Source organism: Gymnoscopelus braueri (assembly GCF_963280865.1).
Source record: "Gymnoscopelus braueri genome assembly, chromosome: 11".
Lineage (NCBI taxonomy): Eukaryota > Metazoa > Chordata > Actinopteri > Myctophiformes > Myctophidae > Gymnoscopelus > Gymnoscopelus braueri.
Window position 1 is genome coordinate 32,618,581 of NC_137613.1, and position 22,302 is coordinate 32,640,882.

The following is a 22,302-nucleotide window of genomic DNA, read 5'->3' on the forward strand; positions in this document are numbered from 1 at the left end:
TCCTCAGATATGATATGTAGTGGAGTAGAAGTAAAATTATTGAAAATTGGAAACACTCCACTAAAGTAAAAAAAAAATACCTCAAAATAGTACAGCACTTAAGTAAATGTACTTGGTTACTTAAATATACACCACTGCACTGCATGCATCTGATCTGGACTTGGAACAAAACATCACATCACATAACGTGACTGTCCCTTTAAAAGAAGCCACAGTCATGTGACCTGAAAAAGTTTAACAAAGAAGTCATGTGATCGGTCATGTGACGTAAAAAAACCAACATGACTTCCTCCTATACAAACGTTATGGCCAGATAAGGGGGATCAGTGGCATAACAATCAAGATCTATCAAGATGTTCGCATCAAACGCTGTGTTTTTGTTCCTCATCAGTGCAGTTGCAACGCAAACAGAGGGTCGGTACACTGCGGACTGGACCAGTCTGGATGCAAGACCCCTACCTTCATGGTACGACGAGTCCAAATTTGGTATCTTCATCCACTGGGGAGTGTTCTCTGTGCCCGGGTTCGGCAGCGAGTGGTTCTGGTGGCACTGGCAGGGCCAGAGCCCCCCCGATCCCAAGTGTGTGAGCTTCATGGCGGAGAGCTACCCCCCGGGGTTCAGCTATCCGGAGTTCGCGCCCCAGTTTCACGCTCAGTTCTTTGATCCGGATCAGTGGGCAGATATATTCAAGGCTTCAGGTGCCAGGTGAGGCACTGTAAATACTAATGATAATAATATTCATTTTAATATTTAAAAAAACTCAGAGTATACAAATCATGTAACCAAATGGACTCATAGGTAAATGTTTTACTTAAGTAAAAGTATCAATGCTGCGATATAGAAATACTCAACAAGTAAAAGTACTCATTATACAGAATGTCCCTTTTCAAATGTATAAAAATAGCAGATCTGCAAGCTCGATCCGACGCGTTGTGAGCTTGTAGATTGGCTATTTTCAAATAGTCAAAGTGTATAAAGGGCTGGTTAATGTAAGTTTAGTTACTAGTGACCTCAAAGCCACTAGTAATTAAAGTTTTCAAAGACTTGTAGTTGAGTAAAAGTACAATATTTGCCTCTCTGAGGTTTAGTGGAGTTCAAAGTATTGAACATTGGAAATACTCAAGTAAAGTAAAAAGTCCTCAAAATTGTACTTGGGTACAGTACTTGAGTAAATGTACTACTTAGTTACTTTACACCACTGCCTTTTATATGTGCACTGTGAAATCCTATTATGGTCCATTTGGTTACATTAGTACACTCTCAGAGTTACAAATGGACAATGAATCGAGTATTTTTACTGTGTAATGCAGTCTAGTAACTATTTTATTATGTCAGATATGTCGTCTTGACTGCCAAACACCACGAGGGTTTTACCAACTGGGAATCTCCAAACTCCTGGAACTGGAATTCCGTTGACACCGGACCACACAGAGATCTGGTGGGAGATTTGGGAGAGTCTGTACGCAACAGGTGAGATGGCAGAAGAATCCATTCCACATGGCCACACATATTAAATGTCTATTAAAGAGAGCCAGACATTTTGCTGGGTGTCTTTCATTCTGGAGATATGATGTTAAAAGGGTTTTAATTATGATATAATGGCTTAGAATATTAACCACATTCACAGACACAACACATACTGAAATGTGTAATGCCTCATGCATCTTCCATCTCACACGGTTCTGAGTTAACCACAAGCAACTCTTGGATGCTATTTTTAATATCTGGCATCTAGAGTTGCAATACCAACCCCATACCAACCTGCAAGTTTTTGTTTCATAAAAATCCATCGTAGAGCTTTTTGTCAATAAATTCCGGGCAGGTGATTATTTTTCTACGTGTTTGGAAGCACTCGTTTTCAATAACGTTTTCAATACAATAAGTCCTGCTGCCTCCTGCATTATGTGCAATTTTGAAACGGGGGGTACGCCGGACCATTGACTGATTTCCAACCAGCGCTTCCAAACTCGAACACTTAGAAAAATTACCACCTGGTCCTGCACAGAATTTATGGACAGAAAGTAGCTCATAACATGTCTATGGTGGATTTTTATGAAACAAAAACTTGGCAGATACAAAGAGGATAATCCAAGCTTTCCGTACAGCTGCAATGTTGGTGAGTTTAACGTCATTTAATACAATCAGATCTGGCTTTTCTGTTTGGATGAATGTGCTGTCAAGGGTTGGTATTGCAACTCTAGATGCCAGATATTAAAAATAGCATCTAAGAGTTGCTTGCGGCTAGTTCTGAGTAAGCCTTTACAGGTCAGTTCCATTGCTGTCCACTCTGTTAGTTCTGAGTTAAGGGGCCAGTATTTTCACCGAAACCAGGACCCTTAAATGACCCACATGCATTCTTGTGCACAGGCATTATTGTGCAAGGACCGTCATGTATGTGTACCAGGTTTTTTCATTAGCTTGGGAGACACTTTTTAACACCTAGTGACTTCAGCTTTCAACAGAACATAACAGGAAATGATAAACATCTATGCTGCAAGTGCTGAAAACAACGGTCATTTTAATTGTGATGAAAACCGTCACAATTTTGTAGTGAATGTTGAAATATTAGATATTTTTAGGGACTGTGGACGCCCAGCTTGAAACCGGGACAATCACGGAAAATGGGACGTCTGGTCACCATATTCTGAGTGGATCTCTGTTCTCCAGATGTTCCTAAACACAAGATGTGACCGAAACACATCTCGGCTCCACTTTCTTGTCTGGCTTTGTTCAGCTGGCTCCTGTTCAGCAGTTTTCCACAGATTTGCATAGTGAAAGGTTATTGTAGAGCCCGACCGATGCCAGATTCTTGGGTCTGATCCAGATTTTGAGTCCTATAAACCACTGATTATGGCGATCAACATTGTTTTGGCTGATACTTGAACAGGCAAACAAGTAAATAATACACACATGAACTGAACATTTGTTTTATTTTGCCATTAAGCATTATTTTAAAAAAATCAAAAATAGCTCATCTACAAGCTCACAATGCGACGCGTTGATTCATTCATTGACACGTAACCTTGTTGATCTGCAATTTTTGAAAATTTTCATTTAAACAAATGGGGACGCCAGGATGAAAGTGGTTAGACATCGGGCTCTAATGTATACTCTGCTCAGTTGAGGATTTTATTTAATTTTCTGCTCATCTAGGTCCTTGCACTATGGACTCTACAACTCCTTGTATGAGTGGTTCCATCCCCTCTACCTGTCTGACAAGAAGAATGGCTTCAAAACACAAGAGTTTGTACGGAATAAACTGCTGCCAGAACTTTATAACATGGTTGTGAGGTATTTAACGCTGTGATTATAATATCAAAGTTCATTGCAATTAAACCTTTTTACAATTTTGTGTGTGTGTGTGTGGGTGGGGTGTGCAGGCATTCCCTGCTATTGAGTACTTTGTGTGTGAGAGATTAAGGACTGAATGTGTGAGTGAAGAATATGTATCCATAATAGTATGGAGTCCTTTATGTGTTGCAGCCAGGAATGTTACAGAACCTCTGTTGAACCTTCTCTCTGTCCGCTGTTCTACAGGTACAGGCCTGAGCTGATCTGGTCTGATGGGGACTGGGAAGCTCCGGACTCCTACTGGAACTCTACCGATTTCCTGGCCTGGCTTTACAATGACAGTCCTGTTAAAGTGAGCATCTCTCTAATCCAAGCATATAAAGCTCCACCCCCTTTTTGTTTTACCCGTTATGCCAATGAATTCCTCTCCACACATTTCTTGCCACTTCTACCTTACTGGCTCACCTGCCTGTGAGGAGCCCCCACCAGGAGGACATATCGCCTCTGTCCTACTCCACCCGGTCAACATTCCCCGCCCCAGCCTGTAGGAGTACGAACGGTGACAAAATCACCCTCCCTGTCTGGCTTGCCTTCCCCGAACACGGCCAATTCACCATATTCACACGGCGGCCATTTTGCTATTAAGTTAATGAAATAATCCCAACCCGCAAATATGACGTGAGCGCAAAATAGCCGCTGTGTGAATATAGTCAATTGGATTCGGTAGTGGCCTATGGGCAGGTACTTTACCCCAAGCATATAAAGTCTTGTCAGGCGGACCCAATAGCATGTAGACCTACATAGTATTATCATAAGTCATTGTCGTCCTGTATATGCCGATATTAGTTTCCATATAGAACTATATGAATAAAAGCTTACTTATTCACATTCCAGGACAGTGTTGTGACCAATGACAGGTGGGGGGCCGGCTGCGCTTGCAAGCATGGCGGCTACTACAACTGTGAAGATAAGTACACACCTGGGCAGCTGCCAAAGCACAAGTGGGAGAAGTGTACGTCTGTGGACACTTCATCCTGGGGTTACCGTAGAACCATGCGGATGGCTGAGTTAATGGATCTACACACCATCATAGAGGTGAGGAAGGAGATGATGGATGTTGGCTGTCTTGGATACCGCCATTTTTTATCGCATGTATCCTGATGGAAGTATTGATTTATTTAAACAATGTAATGATGATAGAATATGGGTTGGTGTAATGGTCGAAGTGTAGCTTGAGCCGCACAAAGTTAGTGTGAAACTGTAATGTGTGAAACTGTAATGAGACTATCTGTATGTCACTCTGTCTTATAAATTTGTCCACCAGAGGGTGCCGAATACATGGCTTAACTAGGCACACCTCTAGGTTTGCAGTTGAAGTGATCCACTGATTCACCTTGTTACCACTGAATGCATCATACACCTTGGTCTTTGGTATCAGTGTCGGTAGACTTTTTGCATCATCTTAAAGGGATAGTTCACCCAAATTCTATCGATTAGTCAACCCATGGAGACTTGAATTCTGGGCTATCTTTTCGTTTTTGTCGCTTTCCTAAGCCGATAATTTGATGACCAGCGGACTGGTAGGCAGCAGTTCCGGTAGGAAACACAAAGGAGACTCTTTGTGTATCCTACCGGAAACGCTGCCGGCCATCAAATTATTGGCTTAGGAATGCGACAAAAAAATATCCATGAATTCAAGTCTCCATGAGGTGACTAATCGATAGAAAAAAAGTCATTTTGGGGGTGAACTATCCCTTTAAGTCAGACAGATGATGGTCAATAATGAAACAACTATGTGATCAATGTGGTCTCTCGTTCCTGGGACTGACAGACTGACTGGTCTTCCTCCCTGCACAGGATCTAGTTCGCACTGTGGCTCTGGGAGGTAACTACCTTCTGAATGTGGGGCCCACACCTGATGGCATGATCCCACCCCTGTTTGAAGAGAGGCTCAGGGGAGTCGGCGACTGGCTACAGCTCAACGGAGAGGCCATCTACTCATCCAAACCCTGGAGGGTCCAGGCAGAGAATAAAACTCTGCCAGTATGGTAAGAGTAAACGCATCAGTGCCAGTCTTACTTCTTGCCCTTTTCAGAATGAATCATTTAACTGTATTCGTTGATTAATGCAGTGAATTCCCCTGCAAATATTGTCTAGTTGTCAACAGCGCTGACGACTTGTTTTGTTGATTGTGTCAAGTAAATGAAGGCTGAGTTTGTAAATTCAGCGCTGACGACTTGTTTTGTTGATTGTGTCAAGTAAATGAAGGCTGAGTTTGTAAATTCACTCGGGGCATTCTCATTTGTAAAATTACAAATTAATTCTGCTCCCGACCCTACCACGCTCTGATTCCACAGCAGTGCGTCAGTGGATTTATGAAGGCAATCTTACTGACAAGTTGCTTTGAACATTTCATAGTTGAGAGCAGCACAGAAAATAATTACAGTGATTTTAATTAGAAAGCAGAGTGATTGATTAAACACTGTGCACATTGTTGCTGTACAATATTTGCCTCTGTCATTCTAGGTATACTTCTAAAGGTGCCACTGTTTATGCCACCATCACAACCAAGCCTTCACTGTCTACATTGCATCTGCTTGAACCCCGCACGTCCGGCTCCACCAAAGTAAGTACATTGTGACATGGTTTTTGGGTGGTTGTCTTCACACTATACATCCTTATGTGTCCTCAGAAGTGTGAGACCTATTTTTTTCTGGTAATAGAAGAACAAACTAAATGCTTGATAGTTATTCTACATCGTTTTAAATGTAGAGACTTGCCTGATCTAATAAAGTTAAAATAAATTCCCAAAAATGTGCCTCCCTCACCAAAACAAACAAACACCACCCATCTGAAAACAAACACTTTTCTCCTATAAAAGCTTCAGAATAATCCAATTTGTTCATTCTTAAGTGATTTGCTGAGACACTACAATATTGACCTCTGACCTCACCCCTCAGGTGATGCTCTTGGGGAACCCTGGGCCTTTGCCATGGTCCCCCATCTCACCTAGCGCTGGCCTGATCGTCCTGCTCCCCGAGCTACCCTACACTCCTGGCCAAGCCTGGACACTCAAACTGGACGGGGTTCTGTGAGCCTCAGGGACCTGATGTCATGCTGTACACTTGCATGGATGAACATCGAGAACTGATTGCTCCACGTTTGATTTGCTTGGAATGTAAGGTGGAATTTGCATTGATTGCCTTGGGTTGATGAGAGATGCCCTTTTTTTTAGCACGTGTATTTTCAATCAATGCTGGCTCATTGTAACATAATAAACATCATGTGATTTTTGCACTTTGCATTTCGTGTGGCAAGATGAAAGAATGGAACATGGATGATTTTACAATCGGTGCCATTGTGCCAAGTGTGGAGAATGAAGCCTTGCTGCTTCCTAGAGTCAACAATGGCACAGAGTTTTATTTGGGCTTTGTTTTAACGACTGAGTGATTTTGAATGACATGTTTATTGTTCTGTTTTTGAAGACTCACTATCACTGCTCGTCAGCCACTTAATTGCATCATTCTGCAGCAATCTTTATTTTTTTATAATGGATAACATAATTAACTATTTTTGTACAGAATGACATGACTGCAATAAAAAATGCATTTCCTACTGGGGACAGCACAGAATGTACATGTTGCGGTTATTAAAGGAGTACACCCATTTTCAACATATCTTTGAATAATTGGTAACCATTCTCATTATAAGATGGCACCATTTCTGTCTACTCACTGTGTCTCAGTGGTGGGCTGTGGGCAGTTCAGAAACCTGCCTAGTGTGCCTATCAATGACATCAAATAAGAGGATTCCAATGTAATGGAAACTACAGCCTACAGGAAAGTTGGCACGCTGAGATGCAAATCAAATTTAAAACATAAATTGGAAATCTCGTTTAAAAGAAGAAATTGGAACTCTCGTTTCAAATGACCAAACCTATCTACAGATATCGTTGGTGGGCTGGTTTCTGGACTGTCCACTGACACAGTGATTAGACCAAAATGGTACCATGAGCTTTAGTTAGGACCAATTCTATGAAGACGAGGTTAAAATGGGTGAACTGCTCCTCGAAGGCACACAATAATACAGACTTTAAACTGGATGTTATGACAGTCATGACACATTTGTCACTGGCCTATTTCACGAAAGCAGAATTAGGGGTTAAGCCTGGATTTAACACCTATCCTGGCTTAATTTAGCCAGGATTAGCGATGAATCGGTTTCATGAAAACTGAATTTTCTTGCCAGATTAGCTTAGCCAGAGCACCCTGGATAAGTTTATCCATGACTCGATTTCACGAAAGAGAATTGTTCAAAAATGTTCTGTTTTATATATTTTGTTTAAGACTTACAGTAGGCTGCCTTGCCCCACTGGAATACAGTGACTGATCTGAATTAATAATATACTGGACCATACGTAAAATGAAGAATACCTTGTGATGTCAGTGACATTTTATTACAAATGAAAATAAAAATAAGAAACAGTGCAGTAATACGTTTTCGTATAGCAGCAATTTTGCATGTACAATATTAAATATAAATATATTGTCTGTTGGGCGGAAACCTCATTATGGCCAAAACTGTTACTTTTCAGCATAAACATTCTAAAGCAACGAGGTCTACCTCTTCTTATGGACGTCATACGGACGTCTTTTTTATGGTGTTTTTGGACGCCGACCTGCTTCTGGTCTCCTAAAAAGGCGTCACGCAGATAGCTACGTGAGACGCGAGACTATGCAGATACAGGAAGTAAACTCGAGATGGTGTGTCTTGCCGATTTTGATGGGGAGAGTCTTGTTTTCTTTTTGCTATTTCTGCTGAATCAGCTGTTTTTGATTAAAGTCAGCTGCGTATGACGTCCATACAACGTCCAAGAAGCACCTTGTCGCTAAAAGACACTGATGGGATTACTGAAAAAGATTTTCTTTTGCTATTTCTGCTGAATCTGCTGTTTTTGCTATTTTAGAATGTTTATGCTGTAGTAGTAACAGTTTTGGCCATAATGAGGTTTCCGCCTGACAGACAATATATTTATATTTATATTGTTTTTCAGGACTTTCAAAAAGCGTTAAGCAAAATGGGGTCTGGGGACCCCCAGGGGTCCTTGGGGAGGTTCCAGGGGGTCCCCAGCGAAATGGTATTATTAAATATGGCACTTTCATTGCTACTTTTAACTTTTTAATGGATCCTATGTAAGTAAAGCCTGATAAAAGTGTCAAACTCCCAAAATCCACCAGAATACTGGAAATTACATCTACTCTGTTAAAAATGTCCTGGGGAGGACCCCCAGCGTGGTCAAGAACCCCCCCCCCCACCCTGGGAAAAGATCTCCTGTAAGAAAGGTCGTCGGGATCGGATCGGGAGTTGAACCCATGACACACTGTCAAGCTGAATCATCAGCATGTGATATGCACCTGGACTGCTAGGCCAGCAGGCACCCCAAGATGATAACGTTTGGGTAGGATCAGGACCCATAATTAGTCAACACAAATCTTGTATTGAGGTCCACGGCCAAATACATTAATTTGGGGGTCCTTGATAATATATATATTAAAAAATAAAAAGTTTGAGAACCACTGTACTACTACACTATATCACAAAAATTCTCAAACTCAAACTCATGAATAATAATAATAGTAATAATAATAATAATACCAGCTAACATCCCTGCCTTGTTGACATAATTATTTTAGCCTGCTTTACATTATGTTCTTTATGGTAGTTAATAACAATCATATTTGATTTATTGAAGTGAAGGAATATATTCAACTATTTCTTTATACATTTTGCAACGCACTACCCCCACTGTGCGCACAACCATATCCATATGACGTCCAAACAACGTTTTACGTCCATACGCCGTGCATAGGCCGTCCGAGTCGGACCTCACTAGTTGCAAAAAAGGGGAAACAGCGCCCCCTGCGACGTCGTATGGACGTCCAAAACGGACGTCCAAACGACGTCCGTGTCGGACCTCACTCAGTAGGCTACAGCTACTTACTGACTGATGACTCCGACGTCGTGTGGACGTCCGTTTTGGCCGTCCATACGACGTCGCAGGGGGCGCTGTTTCCCCTTTTTTTTTTACATGGGTTCCCAGATTGCCGTATTTGTGCAACGTTGAATTATAGGTTTCGTATTGAACTTTTAAGTGTTTACATGCCTTTTCCCAACCTGTAGCCTAAGTAACTCATGACGTGAGGTGACAAAGTCCAGCCCTGAAAAAAATTAATCAATGCCAACGCAACAGTTATACAACAAATTTTAAAGAACAATAGTTGATTATTTATTTTACTTATCTTTTGACATTGTGTAATCATACACTGACTGAGCTAGTGAGCCCAGTATTAACAGAGTATGATTCAAATGCCAAATGAGCAACCCAAGCAAGCACATACATATATGCTGGTTATTGGTTTAGTAAATAGATTTAGTGAGAAATTGTATTCTGTGGTGGCCAGTGGTTCTTAAATTGGGGTCCGGGGACCCCAGGGATCCTTGAGGGGGATAACTCTATGCCTGACATTTTACAAAATCAAAAGTCAAGTGACAAGTCAATAGTTGGTCAATCAAAAGAAACCATCCATTGGCTTTTGTACAAGAGTAGAGCCCTGTGGCCTACTTTACAGCAGGGAGAGATAATTGAATTAGATGGTTTTGAATTTCTTTATGTAAAATAACTGTGATTTGAACATGGAATCTCTGTGCTGAGAGTCTGGGCATTAGACCATTACACCATCTCTCAGTGACTCACAGCAGATGTCTCCAAGTATTGTTGAAACATTCTGTTGTATGTTGGCCTTCAGTTAGTAAAGTTGAAATACTTCAGCATTTAAAGCTGCATAATATTGTAACTTTCCTGTTCAATCCCAGATTTGACTTCTAGTGCTTTTGAGTTGTTCTTTTGTATTTTAGCCTTCGAAAATTTTAAAAACTCCATCAACTGTTGGAGGACTGGGATTTGAACATGGAATCTCCAAGCTGAAAGCCTGACAATTACACCATTACACCATCACTCACAACGGATTGCAATGTGTTGTGAGCTTGTAGATCTGCTATTCTATAATTAGGTTGGCAGGTATGGGTGCGGGCGGGGTGGCTGGGACATACAGGCTATGGGACATTTGGACTGCTCCACTCTTTGTAATAATAATAATAATAATATATGGACATGCAGTAAATGTCATCGGGATTCGGGACTTGAACACACTGTCACGCTGGCATTTGTAGCCTAGGGTGCCTGGACCACCACGCCGCAGCCAGGCCTGAATGTCATGATTAACAGCTTTTCTTTCTCCCATAGTTTCATCTTGATTGATTGATTGATGTACTTTATTTAGTAAGAGATGAGAACAAGTGAACAACAGTACATGGAAGCACAAATTCACAATACAAGGTCTACTAAACTGGAAGGCTCGCAAGACAACGTCAGGAACACAGTCAAACTTTATTATTCACTTTAAACTCTGACAAGTGACTCTTCTTCTGTGAATGACATTCTCTATCTCCCAAAGCCCCATAGTCAACAGCGCCCCCATGAGGCACATATTTACCATTACTGTTGAATGACGTACTCGAGTACGGAAGAATTTTGGCCAATGTGAATGCTGGCCAGCTGGGAGAGGCCAATCGTATTCGGGAACGGTTCGAATCAATCGGACCCAGTCTGAATCCGCCCTAAGTATCCAGTTGAATCAGAACCTATGCATCCAGATGAATAGGTTCTGATTCTGTGAATTGTACTTCCATGTACTTTTACCATGTCTTTCTAAATAAAGTATTCAATCAATCAATCAAACCCCGATGAGGAAAGGACAGCAATTTGCAGCGAGCGGGGCCCCACGCCCCTGCAGCCCCCCACCCTGGACTGGCGATGTCAAAATCCTCGACCTACACCACCGGACACAAGTCTTATGTCCAATGCTATGGGACGGGGTAGCGCCACCCCACGGCAGAACCGACAGAAGCCACAGGGCACCCCAATCCTCCCACATCCGACCGGGGGCCTATTACACGAAAGGAGAATTAAATAAGCCTGGATTTAAGTCAAATCCAGGTTTGACAAAGTCTGGTCCGTACAGCCTGGTTTATTCCGTTCCATGAACGCCAAGCCAGGCTGAAAAGGAGCGACTTTGTCGAGCTAGACCTTGTCAAGCCAGGCTGTGTCGAGCCAGGATGGTAAAGCCAGGCTTCACGTATTCCTATAAAAGACCATGAAAGTCGATAGCAGAATCCTTGAACTTGACCAATCATGGAGCCCACAACCAGAGCGGCGCTCTTCTCTGTGGCTGAACAGCAGCACTGCAGCAGCTCATGGAACAGTGGTGTTCCCAAGAATTACATTTAGTCCCAAGACTCAAGACCCAAAAGAGTCTTGAGTCGAACACGAGGATCCCGGGGAGACATCAAATTTCTCTTTTGGGTCTTGAGTCTTGGGACTTAAGACCCAAAAGAGAAATTTGATGTCTCCGCGGGATCCTCTGTCTTGACTCAAGACCCAAAAGAGAAATTTGATGTCTCCACGGAATCATACGAGGAAGTAAAATGTATAATAAGCAAGAAAGGAATCATGGCCGCAATAAATAGATCCAGGGAGAAAGCGTGGCAAAGTATTGCCGACAAATTAAATGCACAAGTCGTCCAAAAATATCTACAATTCATATATACAGTCCATAAATATATAATTCTGTTAGGCTTAAACATGAGGAGTTTAAGTGAATATCGCGGAAGGGGGAAACAATAATTGACAATTATGAATTATGAATTCCACTTAAAAAACGTACAATATCACTGGTGTTCACCGTTCTCTTAGGCTACGGGGTTGGGAAAAGCCATCTAAAACTTAAAATGCAATCAATAATCCATAATTCAAGTTGCACAAAGACGTGTCTTTTCAACGTCTCTACCCACTGAGCACACAATACAACAACGCCCAAACGCCGTGCATACGCCGTCCATACGACGTCGTTTCAACGTATTTTTTGCAAAACAGTTGCTGACTGAGGTCTGACTCGGGACGTTGTATGGACGGCGTATGCACGGCGTATGGGCGTTGTATTGTGTGTGCCCAGTGGGTAAAGAGATATCTGTTCAAAAGACACGTCTTTTACAACGTCGATACGACGTCGTTGCAAAACGCTGATAGGATGGATTACAGACAATGAATTACGAAATGGTAGAATCCCCCCCACCCCCTCTAAATTCAATAAATAAAATCAAAGATATAATTGCTATTAACATCACAAGGTATTCTTCTTTTTACGTATGGTCCAGTATATTATTAATTCATATCAGTCACTGTATTCCAGTGGGGCAAGGCAGCCTACTGTAAGTCTTAAACAAAATATATAAAACATAACCCTAACCCTCAACAGTGGGATAAAATCAATATGGTAACGTCTTATGCAAATGAGCCATGCGGTCGAATGTAAACAGATTGCTAGTGCAGTCTGGATCTGTCATGACCGTCATGGATGAACTTCAACCTGGTGTTTGCACTTTCTCCATTCTTGACCGTTCATTCATCTACATAAACGCTCGGATTTCAAATATAAAGTTTTTGACCCTGGCGAGGGTGGGAGTTGAAAGTGTGACTTCTGCCTGTTATAGGGCTGCTCTATCCATAGCTCAGTCAGAAGAGCTCTTGACTTCAGACCACAAGTTTATGGGATCGAATCCCAGCACAGGAACCATGGCATCTTAACCTACCCCCCCCCTCTTTCATTTTCCTCTTTTGTATATATATTTTTTCTCTCTTCATACCAGTAACCTGAAAGCTGATTGTATGACATTCTGTATAGTAGTGTGTATATCTGTCTGATTCTTATATGTCATCATGATTTGTGTGCATGGGGTTCTCATCTTAAACAAGCTGCGTGCTTAACTGAGTCTTCCAGTTTAGTAGACCTTGTATTGTGAATTTTGTACTTCCATGTACTGTGATTCTCATGTCTTACTAAATAAAAGTACATCAATCAATCAATCTGAGAAATCTATCTCCCATGGGTCTACTATCTTTTTTCGCCTTTATCATAAAGGTTGCTGGACAATATATAGAGGATGAAATGCATAATTTATTAAATAATATAAAGGTAATATCAAATACATAGTAAAAAATGAGAGACATGACGCTTTATTAGCAAGACAGTCTTTTATTATATTATTCCTCATTTTGCTGGTTTCCCCTGAAACCCCTTTACTGTTACAGAGTAGAACTGCGTTAGAATCTCTGCTGATGATGTGGCCATAGCTGAATGGTTAAAGAGCCTACCTGGCAAGCCAGAAATCCCAGATTCGATCCCAGGCTTCAGCAATGTGTCAAAGTGTCCCTGAACAAGACACTTAATATAATAGTTCACCCCAGACAACACTTATTTTCTATCAATTACACACTCCTTGAATTCATGGAGATTCTTTAGTTTTTGACACATTCCTGAGCTCAGACATATTGGTTGGATGCATGGCGCATATAATAATAATCTCATTGTAGATTAGTAGGCGATAATTCCAATATTCACTATACACTCCTCATGTTTAAGCCTAACTGAATTATATTTATGGACTTGTATATAAATTGTATACATTTTTGGACGACTAATTTGTCGGCAATACTTTGCCACGCTTTCTCCCTGGATCCATTTATTGCGGCCGTGTTTCCTTTCTTGCTTATTATACATTTTACTTCCTCGTATGATTCCGGGGAGACATCAAATTTCTCTTTTGGGTCTTGAGTCTTGGGACTCAAGACCTGAAATTTGATGTCTCCCCGGGAGCCGGGACCCAAGCCTCAAGACTCTTGAGCTAAAAAGTTTGTGAGCCACTGCCATTTAGAACAGTGGTTTTCAACCTTTTTCATGCCAAGGACCCCTAAATTGATATACATTTGGCCGCGGACCCCCATCTGAAAATGTTTTGTGCCAGGGACCCCCAGAAGCAAAGATTTGGAGAACCTGAAGATTTGAGTTAAAAATGTTCGCTTTACAATGTATATATATTTCAAAGATATGCACACATTTTCAAGATTTTTCAAAAATAGCAGATCTACAAGCTCATAGCGCAGCACTCGGTGCAGTGCTATGAGCTTGTAGATCTGCTATCTTTGAATAGCCAAAGCTAAGTGGTTAAAAATGATTGTGACGCTATCAGTGGCGTACCCACCGTAGAGGCAGGAACTAAAATCTCGCCTCCCCTAGAAAATGAAGTAAAAGACTGACTGAAAAACAGGCAGTGAAAAAAATCCAAACAGAATAGTGGCCGTCGGACTATTAGCCCGCCTCCTCGTCCATTCACGCGGGTAGGCAGCTAATCCAGTGGCTTACCCACCATAGAGGCAAGGCAGGCGGCCGCCTGCCCAACTAAAATCTCGCCACCCCTAGAAAATAAAGTAAAAGCCTGACAGACAGTGGCCGTCATTCACGCGGGCAGGCAGCCAATCACTACCGTATCCATTCAGCAGAGCGACCCGCGCCTATAGTGATGCAAATCATGTATGCCATATTGCCATTGTCTTCATGGGGTACTAGGAGTGCCAGGAGTGGGGGTCTGGGCCATCACCTGTACTCACCTGGCATAAAAAGTACACGCAGAAGTACAATGACAACCTCTCGCCTAGTCTGTGTCTCCTAGCGTTTGAGAGAGATTTAACTGAAGGTCTGAACTACGATTCAGTTATAGATATTTTCAAGTGCAGCAAGCCCCGTCGTCTCATGTTTTGAGACATCACTACATGCTTGAAAACTATTTGATTTGGCTGTTATTGTTACTGTTGTAATCGCAATGTTGAAATGAGTCAATCATTTGTGCAGGACATCATGTTCGCCTTTTCTGTAATGCTGCTTTTTTTTTTAGAATAAAAATACATACATTGATTATACTTATTATTGTTTTTATTAACGTTTTTCAGTTTTGTAGTCAGGTAGTGTTGTTGTGTTGTTAACTTGTTTCCCCCGAGATTTCCCCCCCGAGTACCCCCGGGGTACTCGGGGGGGATCTCGCCTGCCCTAAATGTAATTTCTGGGAACGCCACTGAGCTAATCACCACCGTATCCATTCAGCAGAGCGACCCTCGCCTATATAGTGATGCAAATGTATGCCTTTGTCTTCATGGGGTACCAGGTGTGGGGGTCTAGGCCATCACCTGTACTCACCTGGCATAAAAGGGGCTCTGAGAGCAGCTTGAGCCATTCATTACTAAACTACAACATGAAGAGACCACCGCTGAAGAATTGATTGATTGATTATACTTGCATATTGTTTTTATTGACTTTTTTCAGTTTTGTAGTCAGTGTGTGTAGTGCAGTAGTGTTGTTGTTAACTTGTTTCCCCCGATATTTTTCCAAGAGTACCTTAAATCCAGGCTTATTTAATTCTCCTTTCGTGTAATAGGCCCCTAATTGCTCACATGAATGGGATTAACCAGTTGTACTGTATGCACCACTTAAGTCAGATACTGACTTGTATGATGAATAGCGAAAATAGATGATCTAGAAGCTCACTATGTGTCACAACATGACACATTGTGAGCTTGTAGATCTGTTGTTTTTGCTATGTTTGAAATTATTTGGGAATTAAAAACACATTTCCCATAATGATGGCTCAAAAAAGCAACGTCAGTTTGAAAGAGGTTAAGGATCATTACATGCATATACACACATACATGGATCATTTTCAATATAGTAATACTTCCGAATTCATGTTGTAGGACTACTCCATTTAGAGGAACGGTTTGTTTTACCTGCCAGCTAAGGAGTGGGAGAGATTGAAACAGAGACAGACAGAAGCAGACAAAGTGTCTTTAACCACTGGAATCCTAGTGTCCTCATTCTGGGACGAACATTCTGTGAAAATTGCAGATCTGTTTTTAGATCGGCTATTTTCAGCAAAGAGATTTGTTGTAGAGGGGGAAAGATTGGGGGCCTAGTAGGCTAGTATAGAGGCCTGTGAGACTCTAGGCTTAAGAGGTTAAAAATATATGTGAATATAACCCAAGTTTTTGGTGTGTTCACAGATACAAAATCGTATGTGAAAATATACCTAGCAAATAAAATGATTCTGGTTCATTGGAGTCAGGGAATCCACACAAAGGAAGACACAAAAGATACACGTCACCAGGTGTTTAACTCGCTAAAAATAGCTTTATAATAATCATTAATAGTAATAATAATAATAGCCATTAGAAAATGTTTTGACAACGTTGACAGTGTTACATTCTGTGTTGGGAGGGCTAAACCACAGTCACAGTGTACCATCTCTCTGGACTTCAGCGCTAGCAGACGTGCTCCTGACACATCTAATAGATCCATAAACTTATGAGGATCAATAAATAAAATCTGTATGTACAAATTAAAACCACAACACAACAAATGGAATCATATGATTTTCTTTTTTTCCCCCCAACATCACACACTGTGCGACACCCGTGAACATTGCTCAGCGCACGTTCAGACCACAACCGGTTTCTTAAAATACCACGGGTGTTTTCATGCATCTGCATTGTATATCCATCTGTGTGCATTATACAAAACAACAACGTTTGTTTTCTATGGTATCACTATTGCTATATATGCTCCGGTCAATCCACTTCGAAGAGGGGAGGGGGAAGAGAATTGTATGTACAATGTTCAATATTGGCACTGAATAAAATGCATGATGTGTATAAATGCAACATGAAGGAAGAATATGCAGACGGACGTAAAAGCTCGCTGTGTTAAACCCGTCCGCTTAAGAACTGTGGTGTTCGGTGACCGAGGGGCAAGAAATAGAGAAAAGAGAATAGGGGAGGGGGACTATTTCTTTTTGCTTTTTGCTACATCATATAGGACCATCAAAGGGGTTTGTTTGTCTGTTTGCCTCCTTTAGGTAAAAAAGGAAAGCACAGCGCAAGAGCGTGACAGCTGTATGGATAAGCTCTTGATTGGATCATCCAGTCTGTCCAGTCTCTCTCGCACGTCTAAAGGACTGTCCGTCCAAACGTTTCAACCCAAAGCTGTTGCTATTCTCTACTCCATATTAGCAGCGATAAAACACATAATTAGCCATGTGAGATGAGTCGTTTTTTTCAGTTATTGTACATGATTCTTGCCCTCGTAGACAGAGCAATGTTAGCCCACTGCCATCATTGAAATGTCAACACTGTAATAACAAGTAATGACAGAATGGTAATGTTGCAATGACAGTAATCCTACTAATAATCCCACTAATTGTCATAATATTACATGTAATTTTGAGCAACATCTGTTGGCAACGGGTATTTACATGTTTGTAAACGTGATGGTAGCAGGGTAGGGTTTTACAGTGGTTCCCTGTATGTCTACTGCAGAGCTGTGGAGCAGGTCATCAAAGTCACAGTGCAATCACTCTCTCACACACACACACACACACACACACACACACACACACACACACACACACACACACACACACACACACACACACACACACACACACACACACACACACACACACACACACACACACACACACACACACACACACACACACACACAGGCTACAGTTGACCTTTCACTTCAGCCACGGCTAGACCCTAGTGCTCCTTAAAGACTCTGAAAATGGCTACGAGTGATACTGCGCTCTAGGTAATGTGATGCTCAAGGGATCTTCAACATTCTGTTGTGTTGGGGACTTCTCCTGTCCTGTCCAGGTCTCCAGGGTCCGTAGTTGTGTGGTGTTCAAGAATCCCCTGAGGACAGAGGCTGGGGTCGGGGTTGGAGACACCGCTGCTACAAACTGAGGTACTTGGAGTTGGATTGTCCATCTACAGTAACTGTTCATGTGTGGTTTTTGCACTTTCAGAAAGAGGTTAAAGTGTTCATGTAGTCCATCTTGATGTGTTGGTTTAAGTGCCTGGATGACACTCGTACAGGTTGCTCTTGTAATGGTTCTTAGGCTCCTGTAATTGCACTGTGCAGTAGAGCCCGACCGATGCCAGATTTTTGGATCCGATCCCAATTTTGGAGAGTAATAGCCCACCAATTACCGATGCTTTGTCAAAAAGTGCACAATCAATTTTCTAATCAATTTGAAAAACTTGTGATCAAAGTTGTTCAAAAATAGAAAATGTCCAAAAATACCCCATCTACAAGATCTACAACGTGATATGAGCTCGTAGGTCGGCTATTTTTGTATGATTTTAAAAACGTTTGAAAATGCTCCCCTATAATGACATGCCCAAAATTGGGACACCAAGTTGAAAGTGTTTAAAAATCGTGACACATCAGCTGTATAATTGCCGATACAGATGTCGTCCAAAAAGTCAAATAATGGCCCATATTTCTGGCTCTACTGTACAGTTGCTGGACAGGAAACACACTGAGCTCACTCTATGGCAATCACACCCACACCAACAGAATACGTGTTTACAATGGACCTGTTTCAAGGCAAGATGGCTGGCTTTACACCACCACTCATCTAGTTAGTTACTCTGTGTGCGAAAAACAAAGAACAATAGAGGAAAAAGTTTGTAATCGTTTGAGGAAAAGCAGCCCATGCTACTGCGGATAAACATCCAAAATGAGGCCTGTTTAGATCCTGGTGTCATCCCCACCCCCATAGGTAAACCTGCAAGGGAAAGACTTTGGCATCCCTCTGCAGCAAAAAAAGCGAGTCCGTGTGAGGGGCTTTTAGGGGTGGCGTCCAGTGTTCACTTCACAGTGGAGTAACAGTATAAAAGCAGATGTTTTGTGCTTTGTTTGATGAGGGTCAAGTCAAACACCACTGGGATGCTTTAAAACACCTGTTCTCCGGATGAAGTGTTAGGGGCAACGGAATTTAAAAGCCACATAGTAAAAGATGAGGGGCAAACGCTGCTGTGCCCCACGTACAAGGGAGCAAGCTCAAGGTTACTGCAAAATGAACATAGATGTTTTGTTGTTTTATCTTTTGTCCAGGCCAGCCTGTTTAGTGGGAGGATGTCCAATCGATGCGTTGCTGCGATGAGAGCACCAAGTCAAAACAATGATGGTTGTTTCATGGTAAGAATACAGTATCATTATCCTCTGAGGATATAGTCCATTTTTTAAAACTAAATGACTCCTTTATATATTTGATTATGAAATAAAACCTGCTTTCTCGTATCTTTGCTCAAATCAGGGAATGCACTAAGAGGAAATGTTTACAGGCTGCATCTGCTTTCTTGGTAATAGCAGGTGGTTGAAAAAAGAGAGACAGCCTCCAATCAATCAATTTCGGAAAACATGCAGTGTTATTACAATAAAAATCAGCCGATCATAATGTGTGTGTCGGTAATGGTGAGTAAGGAAAAGACTGTATTCAATACAATAAAATACTTTTTCTTTAACAATATTCTGCACAGATTTTGTTTTGTAATTTTATGTACAGGTCTGTATATGTACTGTATATAAACCATATTCCAAGAAAACCTCCTCACATAGCTGGTTAGGCACATGTAGTTGGTTCAGAAGAAGGGAGGAGGGATTTGGGGAGAGGGGTTAGGATGGGGTTAAGGACAGGGTATAGTATTTTCTCTTTTCTAGAACCATAAACAGAGAGGATATATAGTGGTAGGCCTAAGTAGGATCATATTTGGCAAAGTGCACTCTTGCCAGTTATACCCTGTGAATGTGACCCAGCTTGCTCGCACATACTGCAGATATATTAGGAATCTCTTATAATTCACATGTACTGAGTCTGGATATGCTACACAAGTGTAGTATCACACAATGCTATACTCTATCATAATAGGACTGTAGTATTTCACATCTGATATAGTATGTCTATTTTTTATGTTTATACATATACTGTACTCAATTGTGTCTACTAATCTAGAAATGTAGATTACATTATAAAATATACATCTCCCAGTAAAATATTTTCAATTTCTCAACACATTCCATCTCAAAGTTTAGAAAGAAAAAAAGGTCATGCTAAAAGATTCTTGTCTCTTTGAATTTTCTTTTCTTTTTTTTTCAAAATGGCTGACTTTGACTTCAGTATTCATTGGGCCTCATCTTAAAGTTATCTTTCCTCTCTCACAGACAGCCCTTGGTAGTCACAAATGCCAGTGTACGCACAATTGCACACTCTCAAACAAGTGTATACAAAAGGATGGAGAGGAAATTTCATCATCTCTTTTTTTGACACAAATTTGCCAAACATAAGAGTTATCCTCCCCGAATATTTTAAAAACCATGCTACAATTTGTTCAGAGGAAACAAATGTGATCTCACCTCAAAGCAAAAAAATAAAACGGAAAGAGGGAAAATGGAACACGTTTTTCTTTTTTTCTTTTTCTAATGCAATTCTAATGCAACTGCAAATGTGCCGTGATCTCGGCGCAATAATCACCATAGTCCACCTTTCTTCTCCACCTTTTTAACGGGGGTAAAATAAATGTACTTGAGATTTCTCCTGACTCTGTGGAAAGGCTTTGGAGAATAGATTTGACTGTCACGGTTTCACACATTGAGATTAGAGAGAGAGATAGACAGAGAGAGAGAGAGAGTCACAGAGAGGAGAGAGGGGGTGGAGGGGGGGGGGCACAGAGAGAGAGAGAGAGAGAGAGAGAGAGAGAGAGAGAGAGAGAGAGAGAGAGAGAGAGAGAGAGAGAGGGAGAGGCATTGGCATAACAAGGTACAAATCTTTGTTTTCTTTTTCCTCGCAGAGGGATCATCCCTTTAGTCGGTAGTGTGTGAAATTGAGAGGATTGTATTGTGCACCTCTGGCGAGAGTCATGAATTTGAAGGGAGTTAGGCTGGTGGATTCTCCTAAGACTTTGGCAGCGCTGCTCTTGCTGTCTGCTTTATGGTCCATTTGGTGGACTTGCTTGGCCAGATGGCCGATGAGGCCAAAAATATCTCGGGTTGGAATCCATCACTCCATCCATCTTCATTCTAAAAGCTAGTGGGCTACTAGAGAGAAATTATGAAAAAGTATATATCATAGGAAATAAAGAAAAATGTAAGAAATGAATCTCTTTTCATGGCTATTGTCAGGAGAATTGTTAGTTCCTGACAGGTGTAATTGTAATTGTTGTTGATGGTCTGTTTCCTCCTTTGACCACATGGGGGTGTTGTAGTCTCACAGTGAATAAGGGCTCCTTCTGTAAAGTCTTATAAAGCCACAAAGATTCAAGCCCTAAAATTCCCCCAGATCCCACCCCACAAACACTGCAACTTCAGAAAGAATATATAAAAAGCAAACGGCTCTGTGTATCTTGTCTGTGAAGCTCTCTGCCTGTGAGGGCTGTACTGCTACACTGCAAAGCTCCCCCTGGCAAACAACGAGTGTGCACACTATGTACAAACGGCACTCGCTTTCTTCGCACGGCCTTGACTGCTGAATACTGAGGACAAATGATGGTTCCATGGGATATGAGGAAAGAGAGCCGAGATTGAGCATACGAGAGGCTGTGTGTATGTGTGGAGTGGAGCTGTCCCATTTTTCTTTTGATTGATTGACTGAGTCTCGCGGCTATACTGTAGGTGGTATTTGCCATTGGTTAACTCTACATTGAAAACTGTCTTTGCGGATTGTCATCCATCAGAATTTTTAGGGTACCGTGTCGGTACTGAAGGATTCTCTGAAACCACCCGATCCATCCCTTCTTGCTGATGGCACCACTGAAGCGTAGGAATAGGCGTTATACTCACATAGAATAGCCGGCGGAATATCTCAGCTATACATAAAGAAAATATTCTGTTGTCAGTAGCATTCGTAGACGATCCACTGGGAGTTATTCTCTCTCCTCTCTGCTCGCAAGAGATTTTGTGCCTGTTAAGCCCTTTATTTTCCAGTGAGAGAGAAGTGCTGTGTGAACACGCACAGGCATGCTACTACTGTGTGACCCCCCTCTCCACTCACTGTTGTGAATTGAAATGATTCTCGCTTTCTTTCCATGTAAAAAGAAAATATTAAAAAAGGAATATACAGAAAGAGTGAAGTCTCAAATTGAAAACCATGAGCCCCCGCCTCGGATCCAGGCTTCTCTCTTTACAACTCAGTTTGGCTCATCCAGCCAGACGAGGGCTTGAGTT

At 41.6% G+C, this 22,302-nt stretch overlaps 1 protein-coding gene across 1 annotated transcript; it reads left to right on the top strand.

The window, feature by feature from the left end:
- Positions 1-257: 257 nt before the first annotated feature.
- LOC308095228 (tissue alpha-L-fucosidase-like) lies at positions 258-6,924 on the top strand. Its single transcript, XM_080442204.1, has 8 exons — positions 258-706; positions 1,337-1,471; positions 3,155-3,292; positions 3,539-3,644; positions 4,187-4,387; positions 5,150-5,340; positions 5,819-5,918; positions 6,253-6,924. Exons 1-8 carry the CDS (start codon positions 354-356, stop codon positions 6,385-6,387), a joined length of 1,359 nt encoding a protein of 452 aa, XP_080298330.1. The 5' UTR covers positions 258-353; the 3' UTR covers positions 6,388-6,924.
- Positions 6,925-22,302: the final 15,378 nt, after the last annotated feature.

Excerpts from the sequence above, each read along its gene's own strand:
- LOC308095228 (XM_080442204.1), top strand. The coding sequence starts at position 354 with ATGTTCGCATCAAACGCTGTGTTTTTGTTCCTCATCAGTGCAGTTGCA. Across the intron at positions 3,293-3,538 it reads CTTTATAACATGGTTGTGAG|GTACAGGCCTGAGCTGATCT; the intron begins GTATTTAACGCT and ends GCTGTTCTACAG. Across the intron at positions 3,645-4,186 it reads ACAATGACAGTCCTGTTAAA|GACAGTGTTGTGACCAATGA; the intron begins GTGAGCATCTCT and ends TTCACATTCCAG.